At 38.8% G+C, this 17,384-nt stretch overlaps 1 protein-coding gene across 2 annotated transcripts in view; it reads left to right on the plus strand.

Annotated features, from left to right (window-relative positions):
• KCNH1 (potassium voltage-gated channel subfamily H member 1) overlaps positions 1–17,384 on the plus strand; it is a 452,115-nt gene that overhangs the window by 51,926 nt on the left and 382,805 nt on the right. For both annotated transcript variants that reach the window (XM_007988540.3, XM_007988541.3), the window contains exon 5: positions 52–170. In XM_007988540.3, coding sequence (XP_007986731.1) covers positions 52–170 — 119 coding nt within the window. The remainder of the gene's footprint in view (positions 1–51; positions 171–17,384) is intronic.

Raw genomic sequence — 17,384 nt, forward strand, 5'->3', positions numbered from 1 at the left:
CACCTTTGGGATGTGGTTGACCCTGTCTTTTCACTCTTCCACTTGCTTCAGGCTGGGGGAAGTTTGCTCGGCTGACAAGAGCACTGACAAGCAGCAGGGGTGTCCTGCAGCAGCTGGCTCCAAGCGTGCAAAAAGGCGAGAATGTCCACAAGCACTCCCGCCTGGCAGAGGTAAGAGCAAGGGGTTAGCTCATCTTGAGCCTCACTTTTAGGGGGTGCGTGGGCTGAGACAATGGCACAAAACTACGTGCTATCATGGAGAGGACCTTCAGGACCCCCAGACGCCTGTCTTGGCTGGGCTTACACACCACAATGTGTGACACTGGGTAAGTGACCTAACTCCTTTGAGCTTTATACTTTCCCATGTGCAAAAGCAGGCTGGAAAAGCTCTGTTTCAGCTTGCTTGAGATTAAAAGTGTCAGATCACTTTTTTAAGGAGCTAGAAATGCTTCGGGTACAGGAAGGAGTTTTTAAACAATTTTGTTATTAGAGCAATACATACCATTATAGGCAAAGAAGATACAGGAAGTGAAAAGAAAATAAAAATTACCTGCAATCTCAACAACCACATGGCATTTTACATTTTTTTGGTGTGTACATTTAACTTGTTTCTTTGTAGATATCCTATTTCCTAAACGCTAAGAAATTCATTTTTTCATGTTAATGTTTATGAAGTTGAGACACATCTAGCAATAGTGTGTACATTAAATGTGATTGTGTTGCCTTTTCTTCACTTTATATAATCATGAGCATTTTTACATGTTAATAAATATACTTAAAATTATTATTATTTTGGTAATCTTTGTAGTAAGGAAAATTTGGCATTCTTCTTTTTGCTGGGGTAAGTGAGAGGTTAGGAAGCCTTGACAAGGTATCTTATTAGGCTTCATGCACCCAACTTATCATTATCTGCCTTTGATGGTGCCTGGTCTTTATTTTTATTTTATTTCATTAAAAAAAATTTTTAACTTCTTTTTATTATACTTTAAGTTCTAGGGTACATGTGCACAACGTGCAGGTGTATTACATAGGTATACATGTGCCATGTTGGTTTGCTGCACCCATTAACTCATCATTTACATTAGGTATTTCTCCTAATGCTATCTCTCCCCTGTCCCCCATCCCACTACAGGCCCTGGGGTGTGATGTTCCCTGCCCTGTGTCCAAGTGTTCTCATTGTTCAGTTCCCACCTATGAGTGAGAACATGTGGTGTTTGGTTTTCTCAGTAAAGACCTGTCACCAACCATCTTCCTCCCATCCTAAAGCAGACATTGTGATAGTTTGCTCAGAATGATGGTTTCCAGCTGCATCCATGTCCATGCAAAGGACATGAACTCATCCTTTTTATGGTTGCATAGTATTCCATGATGTATATGTGCCACATTTTCTTAATCCAGTCTATGATTGATGGACATTTGGGTTGGTTCCTAGTCTCTGCTATTGTGAATAGTGCTGTAATAAACATATGTGTGCATGTCTCTTTATCGTAGAATGATTTATAATCCTTTGGGTATATACCCAGTAATGGGATTGCTGGGTCAAATGGTATTTCTAGTTCTAGATCCTTGAGGAATTGCCACATTGTCTTCCACAATGGTTGAACTAGTTTACATTCACACCAACAGTGTAGAAGCTTTCCTATTTCTCCACATCCTCTCCAGCATCTGTTGTTTCCTGACTTTTTAATGATTGCCATTCTAACTGGTGTGAGATGGTATCTCATTGTGGTTTGGATTTGCATTTCTTTGATGACCAGTGATGATGAGCATTTTTTCATGTATATGTTGGCTGCATAAATATCTTCATTTGAGAAGTGTCTGTTCATATCCTTCACCCGCTTTTTGATGGGGTTTTTGTTTTTTTCTTGTAAATTTGTTTAAGTTCTTTGTAGATTCTGGATATTAGTCCTTTGTCAGATGAGTAGATTGCAAAAATTTTCTCCCATTCTGTAGGTTGCCTGTTCACTCTGATGGTAGTTTCTTTTGCTGTGCAGAAGCTCTTTAGTTTAATTAGATCCCATTTGTCTATTTTGTTGCCATTGTTTGTGGTGTTTTAGTCATGAAGTCCTTGCCCATGCCTATGTGCTGAATGGGATTGCCTAGGTTTTTTTCTAGGGTTTTTATGGTTTTAGGTCTCACATTTAAGTCCTTAATTCATCTTGAATTAATTTTTATATAAAGTGTAAGGAAGGGGTTCAATTTCAGCTTTCTACATACAGCTAGCCAGTTTTCCCAGCACCATTTATTAAACAGGGAATCCTTTCCTCATTTCTTCTTTTTGTCAGGTTTGTCAAAGATCAGATGGTTGTGGATGTGTGGTGTTATTTCTAAGGACTCTGTTTTGTTCCATTGGTCTATATCTCTGTTTTGGTACCAGTACCGTGCTGTTTTGGTTACTGTAGCCTTGTAGTATAGTTTGAAGTCAGGTAGCGTGATGCCTCCAGCTTTGTTCTTTTTGCTTAGGATTGTCTTGGCAATATGGGCTCTTTTTGGTTCCATATGAACTTTAAAGTAGTTTTTTCCAGTTTTGTGAAGAAAGTCATTGGTAACTTGATGGGGATGACATTGAATCTATAAATTACTTTGGGCACTATGGGCATTTTCACGATATTGATTCTTCCTCTCCATGAGGATGGAATGTTCTTCCATTTGTTTCTGTCCTCTTTTATTTTGTTGATCAGTGGTTTGTAGTTCTCTTTAAAGGGGTTCTTCACATCCCTTGTAAATTGTATTGCTAGGTATTTATTCTCTTTGTAGCAATTGTGAATGGGAGTTCACTCATGATTTGGTTCTCTGTTTGTCTGATATTGGTGTATAGGAATGCTTGTGATTTTTGCACATTGATTTTGTACCATGAGACTTTACTGAAGTTGCTTATCAGCTTAAGGAGATTTTGGGCTGAGACAATGGGGTTTTCTAAATATACAATCATGTCGTCTGCAAACAGGGACAATTTGATTCCTTTTTTCCTAATTAAATACCTTTTGTTTCTCTTGCCTGATTGCCCTGGCCAGAACTTCCAACACTATGTTGAATAGGAGTGGTGAGACAGGGCATTCTTGTCTTATGCCAGTTTTCAAAGGGAATGCTTCCAGTTTTTGCCCATTCAGTATGATATTGGCTGTGGGTTTGTCATAAATAGCTCTTATTATTTTGAGATACATTCCATCATTACCTAGTTTATTGAGAGTTTTTAGCATGAAGGGCTGGCTGTTGAATTCTGTTGAAGGCTTTTCTGCATCTATTGGGATAATCATGTGGTTTTTGTCGTTGGTTCTGTTTATATGATGGACTATGTTTATTGATTTGCGTATGTTGAACCAGCCTTGCATCCCAGGGATGAAGCCAACTTGATTGTGTTGGATAAACTTTTTGATGATGTGCTGGAGTCGGTTTGCCAGTATTTTATTGAGGATTTTTGCATCGATGTTCATCAGGGTTGTTGGTCTAAAATTCTCTTTTTTTGTTGTGTCTCTGCCAGGCTTTGGTATCAGGATGATGCTGGCCTCGTAAAATGAGTTAGGGAGGATTCCCTCTTTTTCTATTGATTGGAATAGTTTCAGAAGGAATGGTACCAGCTCCTCCTTGTACCTCTGGTAGAATTTGGCTGTGAATCCCTCTGGTCCTGGACTTTTTTTTGGTTGGGAGGCTATTAATTATTGCCTCGATTTCAGAGCCTGTTATTGGTGTATTCAGAGATTCCACTTCTTCCTGGTTTAGTCTTGGAAGGGTGTATATGTCCAGGAATTTATCCATTTCTTCTAGATTTTCTAGTTTATTTGCATAGAGGTGTTTATAGTATTCTCTGATGGTAGTTTGTATTTCTGTGGGATCAGTGGTGATATCCCCTTTATCATTTTTTATTGTGTCTGTTTGCTTCTTCTCTTTTTTCTTCTTTATTAGTCTTGCTAGCAGTCTATCGATTTTGTTGACCTTTTCAAAAAATCAGCTCCTGAATTCACTGATTTTTTGAAGGGTTTTTGTATCTCTATCTCCTTCGGTTTGAGCTTCCCTGGCTGCTTTGTTTACCTACTGAAGCCTCAGTAATGGCAGACGCCCCTCCCCCTGCCAGGCTGCTGTCTCACAGGTGGAGCTCAGACTGCTGTACTAGCAGTAAGCAAGGCTCCGTGGGCTTGGGATCGGTGGAGCCAGGCATGTGATATAATCTCCTGGTGTGCCATTTTCTAAGACCATTGGAAAAGCACAGTATTTGTCTGAGAGTGCCCTGTTTTTCTAGGTGCCCTCTGTCATGGCTTCCCTTGGCTAGGAAAGGGAAATCCCCTGACCCCTTGTGCTTTATGGGTGAGGCGATGCCCCTCCCTGCTTTGACTCGCCCTCTGTGGGCTGCACCCACTGTCCAACTAGTCCCAATGAGATGAACCAGGTACCTCAGTTGGAAATGCAGAAAACACTTGTCTTCTGTGTTGATCACGCTGGGAGCTGCAGACTGGAGATGCTCCTATTCGGCCATCTTGGATCTGGAATCCTGGTCTTTATTTTTTCAACTACATCTGGGCGGGACCAGTTAGAAGCATTAAATCTTCTTGACTCCAAACTACCGTCTTACCCAAGGAAAACAGGTAAACTGTCCCATTGACTGTAGATGGCTCGTCAGTCCTTGATCCACGTTTGGGTGATTTTGGATCCATGTTCTAGCCTGGCTCCAGAGTTCCATACCCCCTAGTGGAGACACTACCAACATGATTCAGCTCACAAATAATGTTCTGAATATATGCAGTAATGTACAATGAGTTAGCTACAAAAGATCTCCTTGTAGTAACCAGAAGCTTTTGTCAACAGTGGAGATGGGGAACATTCATTTGTACCATTTTAGAGAAGGAGAGATATTTGGATGATGGTAGCATCATTTTTTGTCATGATGTGGGCTTGGCTTATGAGAGAAAGGATGCTAAAGAAGACCTTTCAACTCACAGCCTGTACTTTCTCTGCTGCTTCTTATGGTTAATAGAATAATCTCCTCTCCTACGTCTCTCCCCTTGCTCACTCTTATTCAGCCACCCTGGCCTTTTTGCTGTTCCTTGTACACACCATGCTTAACTGCAAGTCTTTGCCCAAATGTTATTTTCTCTATGTAGCTGACTGTATCAGTCAGAGTTCTACCAGAGAAACAGAGCCAGTAGGATACTTAATATGAAGAGATTTATTGCAAGGAATTGACTTGTGTGATTGTGGTGATTGGCTACTTGTGTCCAAAATTCAGGGCAAGTTGACAGACTGGAAACCTTTGGGAAGAGCTGATGCTGAAGTTCACAAGCAAATTCCTTCTTCCTTAGGAAAACTCAGTTCTGCTTTTAATGCCTTTTGACTGACTGGATGAGGCCTACTCAGATTACAGAGGATTATATCTTTTCCTGCAAGTCGACTGATTGTAGATGTTAATCACATCTACATAATACTTTTACAGCAACACTTAGTTTAGTGTTGGCTTAAATACCTGAGTGCCACGTCCTAGCCAAGTTGATACATAGAACTATTACCTCCTCACCTCTTGTCAACTTGATACTCATATACATTTTTATAATCCATATTTAATCTCCAAATAAGTCAATAAGAAAATCATACTTCCATCTAACATGGTACAATTACTCTATGTACAATGGAAAATATGCCAGCCTTTTTCCCAAAAGAGGCTGCGAAGTCATTGGTGATGTTCATTTTTCTTCTTCCTATCCTGTAATTCAAATACTGTGATATAAAATTAACTATTATTAATATATTTATGTTATATAAGAGGATAAGAAAGGGATGAGAATAATAGTATTATATATTATAAATTTATACCAAATTAAGGACAGCTTCTAGTCCTCTTTTTAATCTGATCTATGTTTTCTTCCACGTGATACCTTCTAATGTAATATACAGTTTACTTACTTGTTGTGTTTATTCAGTGATAAATCTCAAGCACTTAGAATGGTGTTTGGCACAGAGTAGGTATTCAGTATTAAGGTTTTTTTTTTTTTTTTTTAATTGGTGGAATGAACGAAAGAAAGGAAACAATGTTAATGAGTTTTAGTCTACCGGTCTGGCATAAGTGGTTGCTCATTGATTGCCAATATAAGGCAAACATCTAGGTCTCATCTCAGGGGCTAGTATGTTTTAGTTAACCTGGTTGATTTTTATTGATCTTTTCAAAGAATGAGCTTTTGGTTTTGTTAATTTTTTTTCTACTGATTTTTTGCTTTCAATTTCATTGCTTTCTGCTCCAGTTTTTGTTCTTTTCTTCTGCTTACTTTGGATTTAATTTGCTTTAATTTTTTAGTTTCCTAAAGCAGAAGCTTATTGATTTTTGATTTTTTTCTTTTCTAGTATATGCATTTAATGCTAAAAATTTCCCTCTAAACACTGCTTTTGCTGCATGCCACGAATTTTAATTTGTATTCTCTTTTTCATTTAGTTAAAATATATTTTATTTTCTCTTGAGATATAGTCTTTGGCCTGTGTATTATTTAGAAGTGTGTTGTTTGGTCTCCAAGTATTTTTGGATTTTCTAGCTATTTTCTCTAACTGATTTCTAGTTTAATTCCACTGTGGTGCCTGAGAGCAGACATTGTATGATTTCTATTTGTTTGTTAAGGTGGGTTACACGGCCCAAAATGTGGTCTATCTTGGTGAATGTTCCATGTGACCTTGGGAGAAGGTGATTTCTGCTATTGTTGGACAAAGTAGTCTATACGTGTTCATTCTATCCAGTTGATTGATTGTGTTATTGAGTTCAACTATATCCTTAATGATTTTCTGCCTGCTAAATCTGTCCATATCTGATAGAAAGGTATTTAAGTCTTCAACTATAACAATGAATTCATCTATTTTTCCTTGCAGTATCAATTTTCTCCTGACATTTTTTGATGCTCTGTAGTTAGATGTACAGATGTTAAAGATTATGTCTTTTTTGAGAACTGACTCTTTTATCATTATAATGACCCTCTTTATCTCTGATAACTTTTCTTGCTTTGAAGTCTGCTCTGTCTGAAGTTAATACAGCTACTCCTGCGTTCTTTTGATTACTGTTAGCATGATATATCTTTCTCCATCTCTTCACTTTTTAATCAATATATGTCTTCATATTTAAAGTGACTTTTTGTAGACGACATATAGTTGGGTCTTGTTTTTTCATCTGGTCTGACAGTCTGTGTCTTTTAATTTGTATATTTTAGACCACTGAAGTTTAAAGTGATTATTGATATAGTTGGATTAATACCTCTGGTATTTGTTGCTTTTTTCTGTTGATTGCCCTTTTTCTTTTTATTTTGTCTTCCATTCTTTTTCTGCCTTTTTTGGTTTTAATTGAGCATTTTATGTGATTCAACTTTTTCTCCTTCCTTAGCAGCAATCAAAATACCAAAAAAAATTATTTTTAGTGGTTGCCCTAGAGTTTGCAAAATACATTTACAAGTAATCCAAGCCCCTTTCAAATAATACTATACTAAGTACCTTATAATAGGAAGATATTCCTAATTCCTCTCATTCCTTGTATCATTGCTTTAACTCATTTCATGTATTCATAAACACACATATGCATGCATAATTGAATACATGTTGTTATTTTTTCATTAAACTGTCATCTGTTAGATTAGTTAAAAATAAGTGAAATAAAAGTTTCATTTTACCTTCACTTATTCCTTCTCTGTGCTCTTTCTTTCTTGATGTACCTCTAAGTGTCTGACCTATGTAATTCTCATTCTCTCTGAAGGACTTCTTTTGACATTTCTTGCAAGACAGGTCTACTGGCAACAAATTCACTCCATTTTTGTCTGAAAAAGTCGATTTTTCCTTTTTTGTTTTTGGAGATAGAGTCTGCCTCTGCTGACCAGGCTGGAGTGCAATAGCATGATCTTGGCTCACTGTAATCTCTACCTCCCAAGTTCAAGTGATTCTCCTGCCTTGGCCTCCTGAGTAGCTGGGATTACAGGCATGCACCACCATGCCCGGCTAATCTTTGTAATTTATGGGGTTTCACCATGTTGACCAGGCTGGTCTTGAACTCCTGACCTCAGGTGATCCTCCCTCCTTGGACTCCCAAAGTGCTGGGATTACAGGCGTGAGCCACTGCGCCTGGCCTTTTCCTTCATTTTTGAAGGATAATTTCACAAGGTCCAAAATTCTAGGTTGGTGGGTTTCTTTTTTCCTCTCAACTCTTTAAATATCTCATTCCACTTTCTTCTTACTTGCATGGTTTCTGAGAAGTTGGATGTACAGTTGATCCTTGAACAACATGGGCTTGAACTGTGTGAGTCCACTAATATGTGGATTATTTTTTAATAAATATACTGAAAATATTTTGGAGATTTACAATGACTTGAAAAACATGCAGACCAACTCCTTAGCCTAGAAATATTGAAAAAGGTATGTCATGAATGCATAAAATACTAGTCTATTTCATTATTACCATAAAATATAAACAAATCTATTACAAAAAGTTAAAATTTATAAAAACGTATGCACATAAACAGAACACTTACAGACGTAAAGAGGCAGTATTAAATAACTGCATAACATGAACTAAAGTACATACTTTACTACTGTAATAATTTCGTAGCCACTTCCTGTTGTTCTTGCTGTGAACTCAAGTGTTATGAGTATCCACTTAAATGTTGTGATGCTAATCATCTCCTCCTGAACAGTCCTTTTCTCTAGTAAATTTTATATAGCAGTAAAAAGTGATCTGTCAAGGTTCTCATCATGAATCTCTAGCATATTTTTTTTATTGTGTTTGGTAGAATACCATAAACCTTGGTAACACTAGGGGACCCATACGAAGTGACACTAGTTACAAGAAAAAGTTGGATTGCTCCATATGTATCATAGATTAGGGTCAGCAGCTGTGGCTGCCTGCCATTTCAGATAGACTATTGGTATTGTAAACAGATGATATAAATTTATGGTATTGATAAATACAGTACATTACTGTGAATGTATTTTCCTTCCTTATGATTTTGTTAATAACATTTTGTTTTCTGTAGCTTTATTGTGAGAATACAGTATGTAATACAAAATAACATACAAAGGATGTGTTAATTGACTTTATATTGTTGGTAAGGCTTCTGGTCAATAGTAGGCTATTAGTACATTTTTGGAGTCAAAAGTTATTGTAGATTTCACTGTGTGGGGGCATCGGTGTCTCTAACTCCTGCATTGTTCAAGTGTCAACTGTAATTCTTATCTTTCCTTCTTTTTAGGCTAGGTGATTTTTTTTTTTCCCGACTTGTTTTTTTTTTTTTTTTTCTTTTTGAGATGGAGTCTCACTCTGTCCCCCAGGCTGGAGTACAATCGTGTGAACTTGGCTCACTGCAACCTCCACCTCCTGGGTTCAAGCAATTCTCCTGCCTCAGCCTCCTGTAGCTGGGATTACAGGTACCTGTCGCCACGCCTGGCTAATTTTTGTATTTTTAGTAGAGACGGGGTTTTACCGTGTTAGCCAGGATGGTCTTCATCTCCTGACCTCGTGATCCCCTGGCCTCGGCCTCCCAAAGTGCTGGGATTACAGGCATGAGCCACTGCGCCCGGCCGTTTTTGTGGTATTTGTCTGAGTTGGTGTTCTCTGTACTTCTGTGATCTGAGGTTTGGTGGGTGACATTAATTTGGGAAAATTCTCAGTGATTATTGCTTTGAATGTTTCTTCTGTTCCTGTCTTACTTTTCCTTCTGGTATTCTCATTATGTGTATGTTATACCTTTTGTAGTTGTCCCACAATTCTTGAATATTCTATTTTCTAAAATGTTTTAGTTTTGGAAGTCTCTATTGGCGTGTCCTCAAGCTCAGAGATTCTTTCCTCAGCTGTCTTCAGTTTACTAATGAATCCATCAAAGACATTCTTTGTTTCAATTACAGTGTTTCTTATCTCCAGCATTTTGTTTTGGTTCTTTCTTAGAGTTCTCATCTCTCTGCTTACATTGCCTATCTCTTCTTGCGTATTGTCCACTTTTATCTATTAGAGCCCTTAAAAAATTAACGCTAGTTGTTTTAAATTCCCAGTCTGATAATTCCAACATCCCTGCCATACCTGGGTCTGGTTTTGATGCTTACTCTGTCTCTTCAAACTGTGTTTTTGCCTTTCAATATGCCTTGTGACTTTTTGCTGAAAGTCAGCTGTCATGTGCTAGGTAAATAGGCCATTTAGTTATGTGATGGTAAGGTGTGGGGTGGGGGAGGAATGTTCTATAGTACTGTGATTAGGTCTCAGTTTTTAGTGAGTCTGTGCCCCTGGGCTATGAATTTTACAAGTTCTTTTCATTCCTCCCCTCACCCCTTGGCCGGGACAGGGTGGCTGGAGCTGGCTGGAGATGGGTATTTCCTTTCCTCCAATCAGTTAGTTAGGCTCCGGTTAAATAGTTTCTCCTGCGGTCAGGCCTTGTTAAGAAGATCAGAATGCTCTGGTGTATTTAAAAATGGTTCCCTTTCTCCTCCCGCTGCCAGAAGCACAAGGGGATTTTTCTTCCGTCTTCACTGTGAGGACCTGGATAGTTCCTGGAGGTACAATTCACAAAGTGTAAGGGACTTCCTACGAATGGGTACCTCCCTGGAGTTTTTAATGCTCAGACTTGTCCACATAGCCTACAGCAATTTTTCAGTTACAGTTTAGATTTTCCTACCCAGCACTGGTTCCTGTGGAGGTTTCTGTTCGTGCCTGTCTGCTGTGGCCAGTTGTAATTCTCTGTATTCACCAGTCTGTCTTTCCAGCTTTGGAGGTATCATTTTGCCCTGTGCACTCACTTCTCTGATGGATCTAAGAAGAGTTGTTGCGGGGCGCAGTGGCTCACACCTGTAATCCCAGCACTTTGGGACACCGAGGTGGGTGGATCACAAGGTCTGGGGTTTGAGACCAGCCTGGCCAATATGGTGAAACCCCTTCTTTACTAAAAATAGAAAAATTAGCCGGGCATGGTGGTGCGTGCCTATAGTCCTAGCTGCTCAGGAGGCTGAGGCAGAAGAATCACTTGAACCCGGGAGGCAGAGGTTGCAGTGAGCCAAGATTGTGCCATTGCACTCCAGCCTGGGTGACAGAGCGAGATTCCGTCTCAAAAAAAAAAGTTGATTTTTCAGGTTGTTCAGCTTTTTACTTTGTTATTAGGATAGAGTGATGGCTTCTAAGGCATTTACATGATGTATTGGAAATTAGAAGTTGGTAGGAAGTTCTAAACAGAAAAATGTGTTCTCCATCCATAGCTCATAGCTGATATTTTGTCCTGTTTTCTCACTGATCAAATGGAGACTGAATAAGAGTATGGAGACCTCCGTGAAACCTCTCCCACCGCTAGGAAAAAATTGACACAAAGCACAGGTGGACTGAGAATAGCAATTTTGCATTTAAATAGATTGCACGTGTTGTTTTCAAAGCCAGTTTAATCTCCCTGTTAGTCTGATCCTCTCTCCTGAGCCCAGGCAGTCTGGCCTTAGTTTTTACTGTAGAACTCGTATCTCCTTTATGGACTGATTCAAGAAAAGAAGGAAGGAAGTACTGTGTACCACATTCTGTGCTCCTTGTCTCCTCCTATAATCCTCTAAACCTGGAGCAGTTTTACAGCGGAGGAAACAGAGGCATAGGGAAGTTCACTCACTTGTTCGAGGTCACCTGGTGGTAAGTGGGGAACTCTGGAATGAAAACCAGGTTTACCTGACTCTGAACTCAGCCTTTTTCTCATTCGGGGCAATTCCTTCTGGGTGTTGTTTCTTCTTCCTAGTCCTCTGCTACTGCTTATATGAGGGTGACCAGGCTTTCTGGCTTTAGACTGTGTAGGGGATGCTGAAATCTCCCCCTTCTCAGCAAAGGAAACCCAGTTAAGTTAGGCTGGAGGACCTTTGTCACAGGTTGGATGCTCCGAGATGCAGACACGGAGCTAACACCTGTGAAAACAGGGAGTAAACAGCACTAGGCAGGGGTAGTATCAGGCCACAGTGCAGATCCACAGAGGCTCTACCAGCCTGACAGGAAGGCCATCAGCAAAGATTGCCAGTGAGAAAAGTCCCATACAGTGCAAAAATGACCAGGCCCTTAGCCACCTTCTTGCTTTGTCATGGGTGGGTGCTCGCTGGAAGCTCAGCTTTCTGTCCCTTAGGAACCAGCAGCTGGAGGCTGTCAGCTAACTGCAGTTCCTGAAGCTGGGCAGAGAATCCTTTTTAAAAGGGGATCTGAGGGACACACTTCTGAGATTTTTGTTGCTGTAACTCCTGGTGCCCTTATAAGGAGGAAAGTCTCAGTCTGTAGGAGAGAGCAGCAGTCCTGCTCATCAGGATTTGCTGTGTGGTTTCCATGCAGGAGTGACTCTGCTGGGTTTGGTCTGCCTGGGATCACTCCATGCTGCCAGCCTGGCCTCTTTCTCCATGGGATTGCTGCGGGGAAGATGTGGAAGGGACACCATCTTTCCCCATCACATCATCTCTGGAACCTTCCCCATGAAGAAGCCAGGTCAAGATGTAATCTGAGATCTGCAATTATGATAGCTGGAGCGTAGGCACGAGCATATAGGCATGTCCTGGGGAGTGGGTATTCCAGCTCAAAGCTCATGATACCATCTCATTATAAGTAGAATTAGACGGTACATCTGGTAAATACCATATATGTATTCTGCAGTTTTCCCCTCGGTTACAGGAATAGTGTGCTGAAACAGCATTAAAGGTTATAGCCTATTTGGCTACTTATTTTTACCTGTGTGATGTCAGGCAAGTCATTTCCTAAAAGCTTCTGTTTTCTCCTCTTCTCTTGAAATAGCGATAGTAATTTGAAATGAGAATAATATGTACTCATAGATTTGTGAAGAGTGAGAGCGATTCTTAATATGAACCCTATGGCATATACAGGTTGAGCATCTCTAATGTGAAAATCCAAAACTTTTTGAACACTGGCATGAGGTAGTGACACTTTTGCTTTCTGATGGTTCAGTGTACACAAGCTCTGTTTCATGCACAAAATTATTAAAAATATTGTATGATATTACCTTTAGGCTATGTATATAAAGTATACATGAAAAAAATAAATTTTGTGTTTAGACTTGGGTTCCATTCCCAAGATATTACATGCAAATATTCCAAAATCCAGAAACATTCAGAATTTTTGGTCCGAAGCATTTTGGATAAATGATACTCAATTTGCGATAAATCTTCAACATATATTAGTTTAATACTAGATTTAGACGTTTGGCTCTTTGTATCACTTTCTAGAAGCTTTCTCCATTTTCAGAAATCAGGTTTTAAAAATCAGATTTTAAAACTAAAGACGTATCTAAAGTAAAACATGAAATACCCATTGTTTCTTGGAAGTAACCAGTTTTTAAAGTTTATGTGTTTTATTATAAGCATTTGTATACTTTTTCCACATTAAATTTTTTTTTTTTAAGAAAAGATCTCACTCTGCTGCCCAGGCTACAGCTCAGTGGTGTGGGAGGTCTAGAGCCTGGGAGGTCAAGGCTCAAGAGATCCTCTCACCTAAGCCTCCCAAGTAGGTGGGGACTACAGGTGCAAATATTGGGGTATTTGCAAATATAGGCCACCATGCCTAATTTTTCCATTTTTTTGTAGAGATGGGGGTCTCACTGTGTTGTCCAGTCTGGTCTCAAACTCCTGGGCTCAAGCTGTCTTCTCACCTCAGCCTCCTAAAGTTCTGGGAATACAGGTGTGAGCCACTGTATCTGGCTTTAAAAACTTTTTTAATTGAAAAAAATTGTATATATTATGTATAACATGTTGTCTTGAAATATATATACATTGTAGAATGGCTAAATCAAACAAACATGTATCACCTCACGTACTTGTATTTTTGTATGTGGTGAGAACATTTAAAATCCACTCTCAGCAATTTTTAAGGATACAATACTTTGTTATTAACTATAGTCATCATGTTATACAATAGATCTCTTGCACTTTTTCTTCCTATCCAAATGAAATTTTGTGTCCTTTGACCAACATCTTACCCAACCTTCCCTCTTTCTCCCAGACCCTGGTAACCACCATTCTACTCTCTACTTCTATTCAACTTTTTTAGGTTCCACATACAGGCGAGATCATGCAATATTTGTCTTTTTGGGCTTGACTTATTTCACTTAACACAATGTCCTCCAGTTCCATTTATGTTGTTACAAATGACAGGATTTCATTCTTTTTTGTGGCTGAATATTCCATTGTAGTATATGTGCCACATTTTGTTTATCTGTTCATCTGTTGTTGGACACTTAGGTTGATTCCATATCTTGGTTATTGTGAATAATGTTGCAATAGACATAGAAGTGCCAGTATTTCTTTGACGTATTGATTTCATTTCCTTTGACGATATACCCTGTAGTGAGATTGGTGAATCATATGGTCATTCTATTTTAAATATATTGAGGAACCTCTGTACTGTTTTTTCATAACAGCTCTACTAATTTACACTCCCACCAATAGTGTGCAAGGGTTTCATTTTCTCCACATTTTCTCCAATGCTTATCTTTAATCTTTTTGATAATAGTCATCTTAACAGATGTGAAGTGGTATCTCATTGTGATTTAAATTTGCATTTCTCTGATGATTGGTGATTTTGAGCATTTTTTTCATATACCTGTTGTCCATTTGTATGTCTCCTTTTGAGAAATGTTTATTCATATCCTTTGCCTTTTTAAAAATTAGGTTATTTGTTGTCTTACTATTCAGTTTTTTGAGTGCCTTATTTATTTTGGATATTAACTCGTTATCAGATTTATGATTTGCAAATATGTTCTTCCATTCTGCAGGTTGTTGCTTCACTTTGCTGATTGTTTCCTTGGCTATGCAGAAGGTTTTTAGCTTGGTATAATTTATATATACTTACACATTTTTAAAATGAAAATGTGGTCCTACTATATTATTTTAAAATTCCCTTGATTTTTTTTTTTTTTTTTTTTGAGAGAGAGTCTCGCTCTGTTGCCCAGGCTGGAGTGCGGTGGCATGATCTTGGCTCACTGCAAGCCCCGCCTCCTGGGTTCACACCATTCTCCTGCCTCAGCCTCCCGAGTAGCTGGGACTACAGGTGCCCACCACCATGCCGGGCTAAGTTTTTCTATTTTTAGTAGAGACGGGGTTTCACCATGTTCACCAGGATGGTCTCGATCTCCTGACCTCATGATCCGCCCACCTCGGCCCCACAAAGTGCTAGGATTACAGGTGTGAGCCACCGTGCCCGGCCAATTTATTTAATTTTTTTAACCCATTCATCAATATAATAGGTATGTTTTCCTAAGAGCATTTGTCTCCTTCATTTTTTTTAATGGTTGCATTATATTCCATTGCATTACTATATCCAAACCTATTCAGCTATCCCCTGTTGATAGATATTTGGATTGTTACCAATCTTTGGTAATTACAGATAATGCTTCAGTGAAATTCCGTGTATGCATATTTTTAGTTTTAATTCAGAAACTTTTCCTTTAGAGTAGTATAGAGTAATTTAACAAATATCCACTGAAAAATGTTTTATTTTTAATTATGGGTACATAATAGATTTACATATTTATGGGATACATGTGATATTTTGATACGAGCATACAATGTGTAATGATCAGATAAGGGTAATTGGGGTATCCATCACCTCAAGCATTCATCATTTCTTTGTGTTAAAAAATTCTATTTTTCAGTTATTTTGAAACATATAGTAGACCTGTTCTTCCTATTTAACTGTAATTTTTTACCCATTAACCATCTCTTCCCCCACCCACAGATGGAATCTTGGTCTGTCACCCAGGCTGGAGCGCAGTGGCATGATCTTGGCTCAATGCAGCCTCTGCCTCCCGAGTTCAAGGGATTCTCCTGCCTCAACCTGCTGAGTAGCCAGAACTCCAGGCACACGCTGCTACACCAGGCTAATTTTTGTATTTTTAGTAGAGAAGGGTTTTCATTATGTTGACCAGGCTGGTCTCGAACTCCTGACTTCAAGTTATCTGCTTACCTTGGCCTCTCAAAGTGCTAGGATTACAGGCATGAGCCACTGCACCAGGCCGAACCATCTCTTCTTTATCCCCCTGTTCCTCTTTATCTCCCCCTCCACTACCATCTCTTCTTTAGCCATTATCTACCCCCACCTCTACTACCAAATCCTCTTTATCCATTAACCATCTCCTCTTTATTCCACCCAGCCTGCCACCACCGCTATCATTCCTAGACTCTGGTAACCATAATTCTACCCTATCTTCATGAGTTTAATTATTTTTGGGGGCCCCCACATAATAACATGAGATATTTATCTTTCTGCACTTGGCTTATTTCACCTAACATAATAGCCTCCAGTTCTATCCATGTTGTTGCAAAGGACAGGATTTCATTTTTTTTTTATGGTTGAATAATAATTCCATTGTGTATGTGTACCACATTTTGTTTATCCATTCATCCATCAGTGTACACTTAGGTTGATTCCATATGCTGGCTATTGTGAACAGTGCTGCAATAAATATGGAAGTGCAGATATCTCTTTGATATACTGATTTATTTCTTTTGGGAATATACCTAGCAGGTGGGATTGCTGGATAGTATGGTAGCTCGATTTTTAGCTTTTTGAGGAATCTCCAAATCCTTCTTCACTGTGGTCGTGCTAATTTACATTTCTGACAAGAGTTTATGAGGATTCCTTTTCCTCCACATCCTCACCAGCATTTGTTATTGCTTGTCCTTTGGATCAAAGCCATTTTAACTGGGGTTATGTGATATCTCATTGTGATTTTCATTTGCATTTCTCTGATCAGTGACGTTTAGCACCTTTCACGTACCTCTTTGCCATTTGTATGTCATCTTTTGAGAAATGTCTGTTCAGATCTTTTGCCCATTTTAAATGAGATTATTAGATTTTAACTTACAGAGTTGTTTGAGTTCCTTATATACTATGGTTATTAATTCCTTGTCAGGTGGATAGTTTGCAAATATTTTCTCCTGTTCTGTAGATTGTTTCTTTGTTGATTGTTTCCTTTGCCATGCAGAAGATTTTTAACTTGATATGATGCCATTTGTCCATTTTTGCTTTGGTTGCCTGTACTTGTGGGGTATTACTCAAGAAATCTTTGCCCAGTCCAATGTCTTGGAGAGTTTCCCCAATGTTTTCTTTTAGTGGTTTCATAGTTAGGCATTAGATTTAAGTTTTTAATCCATTTTGATTTGATTTTTGTGTTGGGTGCAAGATAGGGGTCTAATTTCATCCTTCTGCATATGGATAATCCAGTTTTCCCAGCACCATTCATTGAAGAGACTGTTCTTTCCCCAATGTATGTTTTTCACACCTTTGTCAAAAATGAGTTCACTGTAGAGGTATGGATTTATTTCTGGGTTCTCCATTCTATTCAATTGGTCTATGTGTCTGTTTTTATGTGAGTACCATGCTGTTTTGGTTATTACAGCTCTGTAGTATAAGTTGAAGTCAGATCATGTGATTCTTCC

The sequence above is a fragment of the Chlorocebus sabaeus genome, chromosome 25, assembly GCF_047675955.1.
Source record: "Chlorocebus sabaeus isolate Y175 chromosome 25, mChlSab1.0.hap1, whole genome shotgun sequence".
NCBI classification, from domain to species: domain Eukaryota; kingdom Metazoa; phylum Chordata; class Mammalia; order Primates; family Cercopithecidae; genus Chlorocebus; species Chlorocebus sabaeus.